This window comes from Loxodonta africana, chromosome 1 (genome assembly GCF_030014295.1).
Source record: "Loxodonta africana isolate mLoxAfr1 chromosome 1, mLoxAfr1.hap2, whole genome shotgun sequence".
NCBI lineage: Eukaryota > Metazoa > Chordata > Mammalia > Proboscidea > Elephantidae > Loxodonta > Loxodonta africana.
Genome location: NC_087342.1, coordinates 198705068 through 198724874, shown reverse-complemented (window position 1 = coordinate 198724874; position 19807 = coordinate 198705068). Strand labels below are relative to the sequence as shown.

The 19807-nt window shown below is 38.4% G+C and overlaps 1 protein-coding gene across 1 annotated transcript in view; it reads right to left on the bottom strand.

The window, feature by feature from the left end:
• Positions 1-19807, bottom strand: part of ENPP3 (ectonucleotide pyrophosphatase/phosphodiesterase 3) — a 129445-nt gene that overhangs the window by 9078 nt on the left and 100560 nt on the right. The window contains exons 21-24 of the mRNA XM_064294849.1: positions 10509-10644; positions 8108-8185; positions 3193-3325; positions 538-694 (exon numbers count right to left, since the gene is read on the bottom strand). Of these exons, the coding sequence (XP_064150919.1) occupies positions 538-694; positions 3193-3325; positions 8108-8185; positions 10509-10644 (504 nt within the window). The remainder of the gene's footprint in view (positions 1-537; positions 695-3192; positions 3326-8107; positions 8186-10508; positions 10645-19807) is intronic.

Here is a 19807-nt window from a genome sequence, read left to right as displayed (position 1 = left end):
ATGGCACACAATAACAACAACAATCTTTATAGAAGCAGATCACCAGGACTTTCTTCCACAGCACTGCTAGGTGTGTTCAAACCACCAACCTTTAGGTTAGCAGTCGGTCTAGAACCTTGTTCTTCAAATTAAATGCAGTTTTTATATTTACATATTCATTCAGTAAACACTAATTTAGTGCCAACTTAGGAACAGAATCTTAAGATTTGTACCCAGAATAAAAAGATCAGTAAGATACCATTTTTTTCTTATTAATGAGTGTGAATATGATATATATAAATAAAATACATAAGGTATGCCTATATAAACACATGTTCATGTATACATATATATATATATATATGTTTAAACTGGCAGTAATTACATAGAGATCAATCATCCAAGGAAAAACTCAAACCTAAAGTCATTATCAGCACACCTCTAGCCCTGAAACACCTACAAGAATGTATTTTAGTCAGAGCCACTTCTGTGAAAGCCCAGATGAGTTCTGACTAATCATTTTCTCAGGTCACAGGCAATCTCCCGAAGCATACTCACAGGACAGCTCTCCATGTTGGTAGGTTGGTGAGGGATGATGAAGGGTAGGACGTCCAACCACCCAGGGCAGTCGTTAGGAGTGTGGCTTTTGTTTTTACAACTAGTCAGCACCACAAAGTAGTGTGTTGGGATGGGAACACTGGTGTTGCCTACATGTCTACAAACATAATTTAAAAGTTTTGATGTTATTATATTTTTGCTTCTAAAGATTGTAAACGTCCTTATATATTTTTAAAGAAATGCCAAAGTAAAAAATAGTAAAGAGAATAGAAAATACAGTCTTCTCACATATTTTTAAACTTCAACTAGCTATAGTAAACATTTCTAGTAGAAATCCAAGCTTAGTCATTTTAACATTACGGGGAAATACCAGAATACAAAGAAAAGCAGAATGTGGTATTCCGCATCCTGTGTTTCCTAGTTTTGTTGACTTTATACTTTTTATTGTCTTTGAAAGAATACATAGCAAAACATATACCAACTCAACAATTTCTACATATGTAATTTAGTGACATTGATTACATTCTTCAAGTTGTGCAATCGTTCTTAACCTCCTTTTCTGAATTGTTCCTCCCACATTAACATAATCTCACTGCCCCCTAGGCTTCCTACCTGACCTTTTGAGCTACTGTTGCTAGTTTGATCCCATATAGACAGTTCTTCAAAATGGCATGATGTTCAAGGCAAACATTCTTTACTAAATAAGGTAACCTATTGTTTGTTTTAAAAGAAGACTTCAACGGATATTTTTGTTTCAATGTTTAAATATTATCTGAGGGTAACAGTTTTGGGGGTTCCTCCAGCCTCAATGGCTCTAGAAAGTCTGAATTTCATGAAAATTTGTAATTGTGTTCCTCATTTTTCCCCCTGTTGATCAGGATTCTTCTACAGAATCTTTGATCAAAATAATCAGTAATGGCAGCTGGGCACCATCCACCTCTTCTAGTCTTGTGGCAAAGGAGGCATTTGTTCATGGAAACAATTAAGCATGTATTCCATTTCCTCCTCCTATTCATTACTCTCCTCTTCTGCTGCTGCTCCAGGTAAATAGAGACCAATTGTTGTACACTGATGGCTGCTTGCAAGCTTTTAAGAGCCCAGGTATTACGTAATGAACTAGGAGGTAGAACAAAAGCACTAAAAATGATGTTAGGCCAATTATCTGGGATGTCCCATGAAAACATGACCCTAAACCTCCAAACCAAAGAAACGAAATCCCATGAGGTGTTTGGTTGTATATAAGCAGCCTCTGCAGCTTCATACCTTTTAGTGGCTTTTTCTACTGGAAAGAGCAGGGGCTGGGAATGAAGGAGCCCAGATTCCAGCTCTAGCGGTGCACTCGTACAAACTGCCTCGATTCATTCATATTCTGCTCTACCACTTATTTGTTGTGGAACTCAGAAAAGCTACTTAACCTTTCTGTGCCTCAGTTTATTCATCTCTAAACGGGGGCTAAGATAACCTAACATAGGGTAGTTTTGTGGATTCAATGAAATATATGTAAGTGCTCAGAAAAGTACCTATCACATAGTAAAGTTTTAAGTGTTTGCTGGAATTATTAAATGTTGAAAGGTAGGATCAATAGACACTGAAACAAGGGCCAGGAGAATGCTTCAATGTTGATGACAGACAGAAAAGATAAAGTCTACACACTCTCGGAAACAGTTTCAGAAATGTTACTTTCTCGGAAAGTGTAGGTGGAAAGCATTGCCTTACATAATCTAGGCTTAAAAACCCTTCGCCTTCCAGTGGATTCCAACTCAACAACCCTGTAGTCTGTGCTTAGATAGTACAATTATTTAGTTTGATCCTTCATATGTTCTAATGAAACTTCTGTACGTTTTTGCCATATAAAAATTTTGCTAAATACTGCGAGCAGCTATCTAGGATACTCCACTGGTCTCACCCCTTCAGGAGCAAGGAATAATGAAGAAAACTAAAGATACAAGAGAAAGATTAGTCCAAAGGACTAATGGGCCACTTTTACTACGGCCTCCACCAGAGTCCACTACAACTAGAAGTTGCCCAGCTACCACCACTGACTGCTCTGGTAGGGATCACAATAAAGGGTCCCGGGCAGAGATGGAGAAAAATGTAGAATAAAATTCTAACTTAAAAAGAAAGACCAGACTTGTTGGCCACGGACTGGAGAAACCCTGAGAGTGTGGCCCCTGGACACCCTTTCAGCTCAGTAATGAAGTCACTCCTGAGGCTCACCCTTCAGCCAAAGATTAGACAGGCCCATAAAACAAAATGAGACTAAAAGAGCACACCAGCCCAGGGTCAAGAACTAGAAGTCAGGAAGCGACAGGAAAGCTGGTCATGGGGAACCTAAGGTTGTGAAAGGAGAGTTGACATGTCATGGGGTTGTTAGCCAATGTCATAAAACAACATGTGCATTAACGATTTAATGAGAAACTAGTTTGTTCTGTAAACCTTCATCTAAAAGTACAATAAAAAAAGAGAGATTATAACAAAGAAAAGAAAATTGCTAAATATATAGATAGATTAGATTGAAGATCATCAATAGTAATAGTATATAAATGCATTATATGACATTTAGAACACTGAGCTTTTATTTAAAATACTGGGATTTTCCCCTGTGGCACTCTATTTCTAAATCAAAAAAAGTCCATTTGGTTTCATATCACTTACTTTGTAATTTCATCTGAAGCATCAAAATGGCCATCATAATTATAATCAAATACTGGTCCACTAACCACATTTACTCCGTTTCTTTCCACAGCAAATCTTATAAGAAGAACATTATGGAAGTAATGCCATATTTCTAAAAATAAAAGGATGAGGCGTTAAACCATATGAGGAAATACTTTATATTACAGACAGGTACGTTTAAATAGTTATCACCAAATTCTGCTTCAATAATTGGCAGTGGTACTCCCAAGACTCTAGCCCCCAGACATGCTGCTAACTCAGAACTTAAGCCACTCTTGAAACCCATTTTTTCAGACAAACATTAAAACAAATAATAACACAGTGAGGAATGTACTCTTAGTTCAATCAAATATACAAGACCAAATGGGCAACTCCTGCCCAAAAGTAAGATGAGAAGGCAGGAAAGGCCAGGAAAACTGGACGAATGGACACAGGGAACCTGGGATGGAAAGGGGAAGTGTGTTATCACTTTGTGGGAATTGCAACCAATATCGCAAAACAATATGTGTATAAACTTTTGAATGAGAAATTAACTTGAGCTGTAAACTTTCACCTAAAACACAATAAAGTAAAAAAATAAAACACACATATAAATTTTTGAATGAGAAACTAACTTGAGCTGTAAACTTTTACCAAAAGCACAATAAAATAATAATTAAAAAATTGGCAGTGAGGTCTGAGTAATTCTACAAAACACATCAATGACACCTTTTTGTTGCTGTTGTTGTTGCAGTCTTGGAATTATAGTTGAATATATTTCCAGAATCCCCTCTAAGGCTGAGATGCTTTTGGTACAGTGAGTGTTGGCTAAAAATGGTCAGGATACAAATAAATGAAAAAATAAAACCATACCCTTTTAGCCCAGTAATGAATTCACTCCTGAGAGTCACCCCTCAGCCAAAGATTGGACAGGCCCATAAAACAAAACAAGATTAAAGGGGCACACCAGCTCAGGGGCAAGCACTCAAAGGCTGTAGGGGACAGGAAAGCTGGTAACAGGGAACCCAAGGTCAAGAAGGGAAAGTGTTGACATGTCATGGAGTTGTTAACCAATGTCATAAAATAATCTGTGTACTATTTAATGAGAAACTAGTTTGTTCTGTAAACCTTTATATAAAGTACAAGAAATAATATATATACATATGTATATATATATATATATACATATGTATATATATATATATATATACACACACACACACACATAGAATAAATAAAAAATAAAACCATCACCATGGATTTGATTCCAACTCATAGCAACCCTACAGGAGAGAGTAGAACTGCCTCGTAGAGTTTCCAAGGCTGTAATCTTTACAGGAGCAGACTGCTACTTCCTTCTCCTTCAGGGAGGCTGGTGGGTTCCAACTGACCTTTCAGTTAGTAGCAGAGCACTTTAACCACTTCACCACCAGGGTCATATTTAGAATACACATACTACCTCGCTAATGATGACTCTTGGGACAAACATTAAACTTATATTTACTTATGACATCAGTAAAATTTAGCTTTGTGAATAGCTCTTTACTGTTAAGTTGTTATGTTGTTGTTAAGTGCCATCAAGCTGATTCTGACTCATAGTGACTCTATGTACAACAGAATGAAACACTGCCAGATTCTTCACCATCCTCACAATGGTTTCTATGTTTGAGCCCATTGGTGCAGCCACTGTATCAGTCCATCTTGTGAAGGATCTTCCTCTTTTTCACTGACCCTCTACTAAGCATGATGCCCTTCTCCAGGGACTGATCCCTCCTGATATATGTCCAAAGAACCTGAGAAGAAAGCTTGCCATCCTGGCTTCTAAGGAGCATTCTGGTTGTACTTCTTCAAAGACAGATTTGTTTGTTCTTTGGCAGTCTATGATACATTCAATATTCTTTGCCAAAACCATAATGCAAAAGCATCAATTCTTCTTCGGTCTTCCTTATTCATTGTCCAGCTTTCACGTGCATATGATGCCATTGAAAATACCATGGCAAGGGTCAGGCACACCTTAGTCCTCAAAATGACATCTTTGCTTTTTAACACTTTAAAGAGGTCTTTTGCAGCAGATTTGCACAATGCACTACATCATTTGATTTCTTGAGTGCTGCTTCCATGGGTGTTGATTATGGATCCAAGTAAAATGAAATCCTTGACAACTTCAGTCTTTTATCCATTTATCATGATGTTGCTTATTGGTCTGGTTGTGAGGATTTTTGCTTTCTTTATGTTGAGGTGTAATTCATGCTGAAGGCTGTGGTCTTTGATCTTCATCAGCGCTTCAAGTCCTCTTCCCTTTCAGCAAGCAAGATTGTGTCATCTGCATATTGCAGGTTGTTAATGAGTCCTCCTCCAATCCTAATGCCCAGTTCTTCTTCATATGCCTAGCTTCTCAGATTATTTTCTCAGTGTACAGACTGAATAAGTGTGGCGAAAGGATATAACCCTGACACACACCTTTCCTGACTTTAAATCACAAAGTATCCCCTTGTTCTTTTCAAAGGACTGCCCCTTGGTCTATGTACAGCTTCCCCATGAGCTTAATTAAGTGTTCTGGAATACCCGTTCTTTGCACTGTTATCCATAATTTGTTATGATCCACACAGTCAAATGCCTTTGCATAGTTAGTAAAACAGAGTTAAACATCTTTCTGGTATTCTCTGCTTTCAGCCAAGATCCATCTGACATCAGCAAAGATATCCCTGGTTCCATGTCCTCTTCTGGATCCAGCTTGAATTTCTGGCAGTTCCGTGTGGATGTACTGCTACAACTGCTTTTGAATGATCTTCAGCATGATGTTATTTATGTGTGATATTAATGCCATTGTTCAATAATTTCCACATCCCACTGGATCACCTTCATTTGGAACACACACAAATATGGATCTCTTCCAGTTGGTCGGCCAGGTAACTGTCTTCCAAATTTCTTGGTATAGATGTGTAAGTGCTTCCAGCATGGCATGAAATATCTCAGTTGGCATTCTGTCGATTCCTGGAGCCTCATTTTTCACCAATGCCTTCAATGCAGCTTGGACCTCTTCCTTCAGTACCATCGCTTCTTGAACATATGCTACCTCCTTGAAAGGTTGAACTTTGTCCAATTATTTTTGGTACAATGGCTCTGTGTATTCCTTCCATCTTCTTTTGATGTTTCCTGTATCGTTCAACTTTTTGCTCATGGAATTCTCAATATTGCAATTCGAAGCTTGAATTTTTTCTTCAGTTCTTTCAGCCTGAGAAATGGCGAGCACGGTCTTCCCTTTTGGTTTTCTAACTCCAAGTCTTTGTACCTTTCATTATAATATTTTACTTTGTTATCTCCAGCCACTCTTTGAAATCTTCTGTTCAGCTCCTTTACTTAATCTATGTTCAGGAGGAAATTTCAGAGTCTCTTCTGACATCCATTTAGGTCTTTTCTTTCTCTCCTGTCTTTTTAATGACCTCTCGCTTTCTTCACACATGATGTCCTTGATGTCATTCCACAGCTCGTCTGGTCTTCGGTCATTAGTGTTCAACATGTCAAATCTATCCTTGAGATGGTCTCTAAATTCAGGTGGGATATACTCAAGGTCGTACTTTGGCTCTCATGGACTTGCTATAATTGTCTTCAGCTTCAACTTGAACTTACATTTAAGTGATTAATGGTCTGCTCCACAGTCAGCCCCTGGCCTTGTTCCAACTGATGATATTGAGCTTCTCTATCATCTCTTTCCACTGATGTAGTTGATTTGATTTCTCTGTATTCCATTTGGTGAGGTCCACATGTGCAGTTGCTGTTTACGTTGCTGGAAAAAGGTATTTCCAATGAATAAGTTGTTGGCCTTGCAATATTCTATCATGCAATCTCCAGCATTGCTTCTATCACCAAAGCCGTATTTTCCAACTACAGATCCTTCTTTTTCATTTCCAACTTTCACATTCCAATCACCAGTAATTATCAATGCTTGATCAATTTCAGAATGCACAAGTTGGTAAAAATCTTCAATTTCTTCATCATTGGTATTAGTGGTTAGTGATGAAATTTAAGTAATAGTTGTATTAACTGGTCTTTCTTGTAGATGTATGGTTATTACCCTGTCACAATGGTGTTGATTTTTGGGATACAATTTGAAAGTTGTTACTGACAATGAATGCAACTAGATCATATGATTGTCAGATTCAAAATGACCAATACCAGTCCATTTCAGCTCACTAATGTTTAGGATATCAGCCTTCAAGTGTTCCATTTAATTTTTGACAACTTCTAATTTTCCTTGATTCGTACTTAGTGCATTCCACATTCCAATTACCAGTGTATTATTGCAGCTGTTTCTTCTCATTTTGAGTCTTTCCACATCAGCAAAAGAAGGTCCCAAAAGCTCTACTCCATTCACATCATTAAGGCTCATTCTACTTTGAGGAGGCAGCTCTTCCTAAGTCATACTTTGAGTGCCTTCCAACCCAAGGAGCTCACCTTCCAGCACTAAATCAGATAATGTTGCACTGCTACCCATAATGTTTTCAATGGTCAGTTTTTTAGAAGTAGATCACCGTGCCCTTCTTCCCAGTCTTAGTCTGGAAGCTCCACTGAAACCTGTCCACTATGGGTGAGTCTGCTGGTTTGAAATACCAGCATAGCTTCCAGCACCACAGCAACACGTAAGCCACCACAGTATGACAAACCGTCAGACATGGGGCAGACAGTTAAATTAGGGATTAAAAACAAATTATCAGAATTCTAGCAACAAGACAGCCAAAATTGAAGTAAGTTCCACAAAAACTATGCCAGGGATCTTTCCTGTACCTATAGTTAAAACATTAGATCGAAATAGTTCTTACACTCAGGAACAAATTGCAATAAAGGACATATTTAATTTGGATGTTCAGGGAATCACTTCGCCACTTTAAAGATAATAATCTGTATATATACTTACTTTTGAATTCTTCATACATAGGGACCAAATTACTTGTAATTAAAGCATCATATTGACCATCAGAAGTTCTGTTGTTTGCTGCAAAACAAATGAATTTTATAAATCTAATTACAAGAGAATGTATGATATACTATATAAAAGGCCTATTTCTTCTATGTACTAATATAAGTTTACTAACAGTCAAAATGCAGAGACTCTAAGTACTCTTCTGTAGAGGTCATCATTGATACCTGTGGTAGGTGCCTACCTCAAAAAAGATATGTCTGTGTCCTAACTCTTGCTTCCTGTCAATGTTACCTTATTTGGAAACAGAGTCTTTACAGATGTAATTAAATTAGGGTCTTGAGATGAGATCATCCTGAATTTAGGGTAGGCCCTGAATCCAATGACTAATGTTATAGAAGAAAGGAAAGGGAGATTTGAGAAGAGGAGAAACACAGAGGAGAAGATCACGTGAAAAGGGAGGCAGAGATTGGAATGATATAGCCACAACCCAAACAACACCTGGAGCCACCAGAAACTGGAAGACACAAGAAAGGATTCTCCCCAGAACCTTCTGAGAAAGCATGACCTTGCTGACACCTTGATTTCAGACTTCCAGCCTCTAGATCTCTGAAAAAGTAAATTTTTCTTGCTGTAAGCCACCAAGTCTGGAAATCTGTTACAACAGCCATAGAAAATGAATACAAGACATGGATGTATTGTTATTTAATGTCCATAGGTTAATAATGTTTTTATAAATAATGCTATTCCAAAATAAAATTCCCTGAAGAAAATGAGTTTTTACTCAGTAAAGACTGCGGGCCAGAGCACCACAAAATTATCAGCTCTGAGAACTGACAAACGTGTGTCTGGCACCATGAGCACTAAGTGTGTGTGCTGTGAATCCAGGCTGCACAGGCTGGAACCCCAGATCTTCAGCAACTCAGTTGCACCACATGGGCAAAGGGCCTGGTCCTCCCATGTTTCATTTGTCTCCTGGTATCTGTCACATGGAATTCTTGTGAGTGTTAAGAGATACAAACCTATAAATGCTTATTATAATACCATTTGTATTTAAACTATGCTTGAGTAGGTACCTTAACTAATACTTAAATCAGAGACCAATGGGTGGGCACCAAAAAAACAAGGAGAAATAAGCCTTCTTTTTCTGCTTTTAAGATTTCACATGGAGTTTAAGGCCCTCAAGACTCCAATAAACCTTTTCTACATTTTACACTAAGCCCTGAAATTTGGGAAGGCATTCAACGTAATATTACCTCTATTTCAGATAAATATGAGAATTTGCTTGTGATAGTTTCTGATTCTAACCAATTAGCTAGAATTTGGAGAGTCAGAAGGGAGCTTCATTTTACCCTTAAAACTTTTCGAAAGGCAAGTTGCTTAGTTATTTCATTTCCTTGTCAAGGTAAACATTCATATATCAACCAATATCTGATGGTTTAACAAATACAATTTTAAATTTTTATCAGCAAGATGTTGCAACTATTAAAGATTTATCCAAGAGTTTACATAAATTTGGTAGCTCTAATTACATCGAACCAAAACCCACTGCTGTCGAGTCGATTCTGACTCATAGCGACCATACAATCCAGTGAGGACAGAGTAGAACTGCCCCATAGAGTTTAATTACATCCAGATACTTAAATATCAGTTCCTTTACCCTAATTTTGTTTTAGAAATTTTCAATGGCTGTGCTACTTGCTTTCCTTAAGTCTTTTTCCCAATATAAATCTCTGAACCTCTAAATTATAAATTTCTAATTTGACCATATTTGGCCATAGCTTGAAGGAAAATGAAGCAAATATCAGAAGTAAAACCAATTCCAAGAAGCTGAAATCGTTGTACATCTCTTGGGCAAGTAAATGAAAAATGACATTTCCTGCTAAACAGGGAAGACATTTGAGTTTTAGAAAGATCACACTGGCTGTGGATGTCCCCAGGAGAGATGCTTTCCAAAAAAACTTAAGGTTTATTCAGCGTCTTAATTCACGGTTTAAAACTGTTGGACACATCGCATGAGTGAGAGGCCAGATTCTGACCTGATCCCTTCTCACAGGCGCAGCTGCATTCTCAGGACAGGCCTCAGCTGGGCAGTAGCCAGAAAAAATGTTTATTTTAGATGCTTGTGTCCCTCTCCAAGGAATCTTCAGTTTTAAAATTAAACTTAAACCTGCCGAACTCTCTGAACATCTGGGCCAAATTACAGCAGCAAAATTTATTAGACTTTATTATAGCTGTTACACTGCTTCTAGCCAGCCCACAACCACTGGAAGCCTCCTAGGCAGCTAGTTTAGCCCAAGCAGGTAGTTTTGGTGGGGAATATATGTTTAAAGCACATGCCCACATCCAGCTGATGAGGGCTTTCTAAGCTGCTGCTCTAAAAAAGAGTTATACTAACCAGGAGGATAGAGGAAGCCGTGGGTGATATTCTCGTCTGCTAAATAGAAGGAACATTTTTGGCTCTCAGAAGGAGCGACCCTGACATCAGCCCGCAGACAGTCTGGGACAGGGGGAGGAAGAGGCGAAGTGTCTCCCTGTTGAAAGAAAGAAAAGAAAAAAAAAAAATTATGCCCACAGCTGTGGCTCACCCATTGCCTTATATGGTTTGTGACTTCCCTACAATGTTTTTCATTTAATCTTTTCCTATTTTCTTAGTGAATCAGGTCTACGTAAGCAATGGAAATGGGTGTCTTCAGCAGTGTTTTGTTCTGTGGTTCCCTTCTTGGCAGGGACACTGAGAGGACAAATCAAATGCACCTTAGAAAGAAATATTTGCAGAGTAAAATCCAAATTGAACCAGAGGAACAACAGGAGCTATTGCTAAAAACCAAAATCAATTTCAGGATCTAACTTCTACGTGGTGATATATGTTGAACTTGTAAATAACAATTTAATGTAAAATGTAAACAGTTTATTTGAAAAACACAGATATGAACTGTCCCCAGCTGAGTAAGGACTTCTAACCAATTTAAGATTAGTTTTAAAAAAAAATTGTAGTGGTCTGATCTTACTTATTTGGGGATTGAAACAAATTTGTAGTTATGATTCATTTCTGTACTTTTTCTATACATGCTGCATTTTCTATAATTTTCTTTGTAATCCTAGTTAAAGACTAGTACAATCATTCTATAAATGTGCTTCCTGGCCCAAATATTTAAAGCAATAGAGTACTACATGATCATTTTATTTTGACTAGCATGATATCATGAGAGAGTGAGCATTTTGATTTTCATTATTATTCTTCAAAGATATTTTTTATTTATATGGCCTTTACACACATAGAATATCCTTCTTAACAAAACTCAAAATAATTTATAAACAAAAATTAGAATGTTCTTGCTCTATTCACTACTTTGTACTAAAACAAAAATTAGCTATAGCGTCTAAAATGTATGAGATGAATTCACAAAAGAAAAAGTAACTATACACTGTATACTGTATTCGCAGACAGGAAAGTACCATGCTGAGGTAAGAACTGAAGGTGAAGAAAGTCCGAGGAAGGCCATGTAGAGACTGCACGCCTAACACACTGCAGCACTCCATTTGGAAAACACAATACAAAAGTTGAGTAAAACATAGTAGATTGAACACAAACATTTATTTCTGCTCCCTTCTGAAATCTCACTAAAATGATTGTAGTGATAAAGACACATGAGAGTTGACAAGAAATTTTCAGAAACTGGAAAGCAGATCAACAAATCATAAGCTGACAACCAAGAACCTATGGTTGGGAAAGCACAAGGAAGCAGATTCCTACTGTAGAACTCCAAATGGGTTTAGAACTTGGAGTCTCCTGATAGACGATGTGTATAGGGCTAGAAACAAGAGGGTAGATTGAATGTCTATAAATGAAGCCAGAGAGAATGTTTACTCTCTGGAGAGGTTCAACCAGGGGGACCACCAGCCTCGAGAACACACGGTGCAATTAGCTGAGAGGAAGTGTACCATTCTGAAAACAATGAAATTAAATAGAAATGTACATACTGAATGGAAAGACTCCTCCCAGGCTCTTTGCCCAATGTAGGTTGCCAGTTTTATATACAGTAGGTCAAACATTGAAAGTCTTCTTTGAGGCAGGGCCAAGATGGCTGACTAGGTAGAAGCTACCTCAGATCCCTCTTGCAAAAAAGACTCGGAAAAACAAGTGAATCAATCACATACATGACAATCTACGAACCCTGACCATCAAACACAGATCTAAAGAGTTGACCTGAGTGACAGAGACTGAGAACGAACAACCACGGGGAAGCAGCGACTGTTTTTGGAGCCTGGAGCCAGCGTTCCAGTCAGAAAACCTTGGCGCTGGGCTTTGGACTGGGTGTAGGGGAGCTGAGCACGGCATCCTGAGACGGTGCAAACACGGGACGCAGCCCTAGCCCCCAGAAGTGACCTCGGGGGAAGCCCAGCCAGGGCACACAGGCAGTGCAGTGACGCGGCTGACAGGAGGAGAAGTCACCGGGAGGCAGTGACTGGTTTTGGAGCCTGGACTGCGGCGTCCCAGCCAGGGAACCTTGGTGCTGGGCTTTGGACTGGGAGTGGAGAAGCTGACCACAGCTTCTGAGACAGCACAAACACAGGACACTGGCCTGACCCTTGGGGGCAATCTTGACCCAACCAGCACACACAGGCTACACGCTCCTCAGGAATCTCAGATAAAACAGTCATCACCAAGCAAGATAAGTAACTGTCTATATTCCTGGGTGCTACTCTCTCCTATCTATCTGATCCCTCCCCTCCCTTCCCAGGCAGCTTCATTAACATTGGAATTTCCTGGGCCAGGGAGTAAAGCATTTTTGTTTTTGTGTTGTCTTTTCCTAACCCATTCTCCTGGCCTGAGAGAAGCAGCTACAAGAAACCCAGGGACCAAAACTCCTTCCCTGTTTCCCGAAATTGGAATAAAAATACAGAACCAGCTCCAGCCAAGCATATGAGACCCACAGTCTTGGGCTTTCATCTCTACAGGGAACAAGGTGGCTATTATAATGCAAAGGCAATTCTGATAATGGTCTGACTATAATTGTTTTAGCAGATTACTGGAAAGACAAGTTTCCCAGGTTTGATATCTCTACCTATTAAACAGAGCCCTCACTGACCCACAACGGGGAACTGAGGGCTGAAGCTCCACCCAAACCACCTAGCCTCCTGCCAAAGGGGTCTGAGGATAGTGACACCTACCAATCTGTAGAGGTACATGCATTGGGTGCCTAAGGGACAGCTACAGAGCCCACCCACCAAAGTGCTTTAGGAATAGAGACACACCTACCTCACTGGAACTTGGGGGAAGCTTGTCAGCATCCTGCCCCCCCTGGAGTGTGAAACCCTGCTGCTACTAGAATCTGGTGCACACAACTATCACCACTACTCCTCTAAGTGAATAGGTGACAGTCTACAGCACACACTTGGTGACCCAAAATCAGATTCTCCACAAGAATAGTGAATGGACTCTTAGGCTTATATATCTGGTAACAGCCCAGACCAGCTGATAATAGGACATAAGTAATTCAAAGGCTACAACAATTAAGACAGCGTAATCTAGTAGCCCATCTATGTATACTGAAAGAAAACAAAACAAGATAAGACTCAGTGAGCAAATATAAAATAAAATAAATCATTACAATATCTTATAGATGGCTCGGAGACAGCAGTCGATATCAAACCACATAAAGAAGCAGACCATGATTGCTTCTACAACTCCCCAAACTAAAGAATCAAAATCTTTCCCAAATGAAGATACAATCCTGGAATTGCCAGATGCAGAATATAAAAAACTAATTTACAGAATGCTTCAAGACATCAGGGATGACGTCAGAAATGAAATAAGGCAATCTTACAGAAAAAGCCAAGGAACACACTGATAAAGCAGTTGAAGAAATCAAAAAGATTATTCAAAAACATAGTGGAAAAATAAGCTGCAAGAATCCATAGAGAGACAGCATTCAGAAATCCAAAAGATTAACAATAAAATTACAGAATTAGACAACTCAATAGGAAGTCAGAGGAGCAGACTGGAGCAATTGGAATGCAGAGTGGGGGAGGTGGAGGATAACGCAATTGACACCAATATAGTTGAAGAAAAATCAGATAAAAGAATTAAAAAAAATGAAGAAACCCTAAGAATCATGTGGGACTCTACAAAGAATAACTTGCGTGTGATTGGAGTTCCAGAACAGGGAGGGATAACAGAAAATACAGAGAGAATAGTTGAAGATCTGTTGGCAAAAAACTTCCCTGACATCATGAAAGACGAAAGGATAGCTATCCAAGATGCTCATTGAACCCCATATAAGATTGATCCAAAAAGAAAATCACCAAGACATATTATCATCAAACTTGCCAAAATCAAAGATAAAGAGAAAATTTTAAAAGCAGCCAGGGATAAAAGAAAGGTCTCCTACAAAGGAGAATCAATAAGAATAAGTTCAGACTACTTAGCAGAAACCATGCAGTCAAGAAGGCAATGGGATGGCATATATAGAACACTGAAGGAGAAAAACTGCCAACCAAGGATCATATATCCAGTAAAACTCTCTCTCAAATATGAAGATGAAACTAAAACATTTACAGATAAACACAAGCTTAGAGAATTTGCAAAAACCAAACCAAAGCTACAAGAAATACTAAAGGAAATCGTTTGGTCAGAAAATCAGCTACCAACACAACACAACGTCACAGAACAGAACATCCTGATATCAACTCAAATAGGGAAATACAAAAACAAATTAAGATTAATTTTAAAAAGAAAAAAACGCTCAAAACAGGGAATCATTGAAGTCATTAGGTAAAAGATCACAATAATCAAAAAGAGGGACTAAATACAGGAGGTATAGAACTGCCATATAGAAAGGAAAACAAGGCAATATAGGACAATACAAGTCAGGTTTTTACCTATAAAAATAGGGGTAAATATTAAGGTAACCACAAAGAGGTCTAATAATTCCATAACTCAAAATAAAAAGCAAGAAAAACATAACAACTCAACAAACATAAATTCAACTACTATGAAAATGAGGAATACACGATTTACAAAGAAAAACATCTCAGCACAAAAAGGTAAGTGGAAAAATGAAATTGTCAACAACACACACAAAAAGGCATCAAAATGACAGCACTAAACACATACTTATCTATAATTACGCTGAATGTAGATGGACTAAATGCACCAATAAAGAGACAGAGAGTCTCAGACCGGATAAAGAAACACGATCCGTCTATATGCTGCCTACAAGAGACACACCTTAAACTTAGAGACACAAACAAACTAAAACTCAAAGGATGGAAAAAATATATATCAAGCAAACAACACTCAAAAAAGAGCAGGGGTAGCAATATTAATTTCTGACAAAATAGACTTTAAAGATAAATCCACCACAAAGGATAAAGAAAGACACTACATAATGATTAAAGGGACAACAGACCAGGAAGATATAACCATATTAAATATTTATGCACCCAATGACAAGGGCTGCAAGATACATAAAACAAACTTTAACAGAACTGAAAAGTGAGATAGACACCTCCACAATTATAGTAGGAGACTTCAACACACCACTTTCGGAGAAGGACAGGACTTCCAGTAAGAAGCTCAATAGAGACACGGAAGATCTAATTGCTACAATCAACCAACTTGACCTCATAGACTTACACAGAACACTCCACCCAACAGCTGCAGAGTATACTTTTTTTTCTAGTGCACATGGAACATTCTCTAGAATAGATCACATATTAGATCATAAAACAAAACTTTGCAGAATCCAAAACATCAAAATATTACAAAGCATCTTCTCAGACCACAAGGCCATACAAGTGGAAATCAATAACAGAAAAATTAGGGAAAAGAAATCAAATACTTGGAAACTGAACAATACCCTGCTCAAAAAAGACTGGGTTATAGAAGACATTAAGGAGGAAATAAAGAAATTCATAGAATGCAACGAGAATGAAAACACTTCCTATCAAAACCTCTGGGACACAGCAAAAGCAATGCTCAGAGGTCAGTTTATATCCATAAATGCACACATACATAAAGAAGAAAGAGCCAAAATCAGAGAACTGTCCCTACAAATAGAACGTGAGCAACAAAAGAATCCATCAGGCACCAGAAGAAAACAAATAATAAAAATTAGAGCTGAATTAAATGAATTAGAGAACAGAAAAACAATTGAAAGAATTAACAAAGCCAAAAGCTGTTTCTTTGAAAAAATTAACAGAATTGATAAACCATTGGCCAGCCTGACTAAAGAAATACAGGAAAGGAAACAAATGACCCAAATAAGAAAAGAGATGGGCCATATCACAACAGACCCAACTGAAATTAAAAGAATCATATCAAATTATTATGAAAAATTGTATTCGAACAAATTTGCAAACCTAGAAGAAACGGATGTATTCCTAGAAAAACACTACCTACCTAAGCTAACACAATCAGAAGTAGAACAACTAACTAGACCCATAACAAAAAAAGAGATTGAAAAGATAATCAAAAAACTCCCCCCCCAAAAAAGCCCTGGCCTGGACACCTTCACTGCAGAGCCCTACCAAACTTTCAGAGAAGAGTGAACAGCACTACTACTAAAGGTATTTCAGAGCATAGAAATGATTCAATACTACCTAACTCATTCTATGAAGCCACCAAATCCCTGATACCAAAACCAGGTAAAGACACCACAAAAAAAGAATATTGCAGACCTATATCCTTCATGAACATAGATGCAAAAATCCTCAACAAAATTCTAGCCAATAGAATTCAACAACATATCAAAAAAATAATCCACCATGACCAAGTGGGATTTATACCAGGTATGCAAGGTTGGTTTAATATTAGAAAAAACATTAATGCAAACCACCATATAAATAAAACAAAAGACAAAAACCACATGATCTTATCAATTGATGCAGAAAAGCCATTTGACAAAACCCAACACCCATTCATGATAAAAACTCTCAGCAAAATAGGAATTGAAGGAACATTTCTCAACATAATAAAGGGCATCTATAAAAAGCTAACAGCCAACATCATTCTAAATGGAGAGAGCCTGAAAGCATTTCTCTTGAGAACGGGAACCAGACAAGGATGCCCTTTATCACCACTCTGATTCAACATTGTGCTAGAGGTCCTAGTCAGAGCAATTAGGCTAGACAAAGAAATAAAGGGCATCTGGATTGGCAAGGAGGAAGTAAAATTATCTCTTTTTGCAGATGACATGATCTTATACACAGAAAACCCTAAAGAATCCTCCAGAAAACTACTGAAACTAAAGGAAGAGTTCAACAGAGTATCAGGATACAAGATAAACATACAAAAATCAGTTGGATTCCTCTACGCCAAAAGAACATTGAAGAGGAAATCACCAAATCAATACCATTCACAGTAGCCCCCAAGAAGATAAAATACTTAGGAATAAATCTTACCAAAGATGTAAAAGACCTATGCAAAGAAAACTACAAAGCACTACTGCAAGAAACTAAAAAGGACCTACTTAAGTGGAAAAACATACCTTGCTCATGGATAGGAAGACTTAACATAGTAAAAATGTCTATACTACCAAAAGCCATCTATACATACAATGCCCTTCCAATCCAAATTCCAATGACATTTTTTATTGTGATGGAGAAACAAATCACCAACTTCATAAGGAAGGGAAAAAAGCCTCGGATAAGTAAAGCATTACTGAAAAAGAAGAAGAAAGTGGGAGGCCTCACTCTACCTGATTTTAGAACCTATTATACAGCCACAGCAGTCAAAACACCCTGGTACTGGTACAACAACAGGCACATAGACCAATGGAACAGAATTGAGAACCCAGATATAAATCCATCCACATATGAGCAGCTGATATTTGACAAAGGCCCAGTGTCAGTTAATTGGGGAAAAGATAGTCTTTTTAACAAATGGTGCTGGCATAACTGGATATCCATTTGCAAAAAAATGAAACAGGACCCATACCTCACACCATGCACAAAAACTAACTCCAAGTGGATCAAAGACCTAAACATAAAGACTAAAACGATGAAGATCATGGAAGAAAAAATAGGGACAACATTCGGAGCCCTAATACAAGGCATAAACAGAATACAAAACATTACCAAAAATGATGAAGAGAAACCAGATAACTGGGAGCTTCTAAAAATCAAACGCCTATGCTCATCTAAAGACTTCACCAAAAGAGTAAAGAGACCACCTACAGACTGGGAAAGAATTTTCAGCTATGATATCTCCGACCAACGCCTGATCTTTAAAATCTACATGATTCTGTCAAAACTCAACCACAAAAAGACAAACAACCCAATCAAAAAGTGGGCAAAGGATATGAACATGCACTTCACTAAAGAAGATATTCAGGCAGCTAACAGATACATGAGAAAATGCTCTCAATCATTAGCCATTAGAGAAATGTAAATTAAAACTACGATGAGATTCCATCTCACTCCAACAAGGCTGGCATTAATCCAAAAAACACAAAATAATAAATGTTGGAGAGGCTGCGGAGAGATTGGAACTCTCATACACTGCTGGTGGGAATGTAAAATGGTACAACCACTTTGGAAATATATCTGGCGTTATCTTAAACAGTGAGAAATAGAACTACCATACAACCCAGAAATCCCACTCCTCGGAATATACCCTAGAGAAATAAGAGCCTTTACACGAACAGATATATGCACATCCATGTTCATTGCAGCTCTGTTTACAATAGCAAAAAGCTGGAAGCAACCAAGGTGTCCATCAACGGATGAATGCTTAAATAAATTGTGGTATGTTCACACAATGGAATACTACGCATCGATAAAGAACAGTGACGAATCTGTGAGACATTTCATAACATGGAGGAACCTGGAAGGCATTATGCTGAGCGAAATTAGTCAGAGGCAAAAGGACAAATATTGTATAAGACCACTATTATAAGATCTTGAGAAATAGTATAAACTGAGAACACATTCTTTTGTGGTTACGAGAGGGGGGAGGGAAAGGGTTATTTACTGACTAGTTAGTAGATAAGAACTACTTTAGGTGAAGGGAAGGACAATACTCAATACAGGGAAGGTCAGCTCAACTGGACTGGACCAAAAGCAAAGAAGTTTCCAGGTATAAACTGAATGCTTCAAAGGTCAGCGGAGCAAGGGCAGGAGTTTGGGGGCTATGGCTTCAGGGGACTTCTAAGTCAATTGGCAAAGTAAATTCTATCAAGAAAACATTCTGCATCCCACTTTGAAATGTGGTGTCTGGGGTCTTAAATGCTAACAAGCGGCCATCTAAGATGCATCAATTGGTCTCAACCCACCTCGATCAAAGGAGAATGAAGAACACCAAGGTCACACGATAACTGTGAGCTCAAGAGACAGAGAGGGCCACATGAACTAGAGACTTACACCATTCTGAGACCAGAAGAACTAGATGGTGCCCGGCCACAACCGATGACTGCCCTGACAGGGAACACAACAGAGAACCCCTGGGGGAACAGGAGAACAGTGGGATGCAGACCCCAAATTCTCATAAAAAGACCAGACTTAATGGTCTGACTGAGACTAGAAGAATCCTGGCGGTCATGGTCCCCAAACCTTCTGTTGGCCCAGGACAGGAACCATTCCCGAAGACAACTCATCAGACATGGAAGAGACTGGACAATGTGTTGGAGAGAGATGCTGATGAAGAGTGAGCCACTTGTTATCAGGTGGACACTTGAGACTGTGTTGGTATCT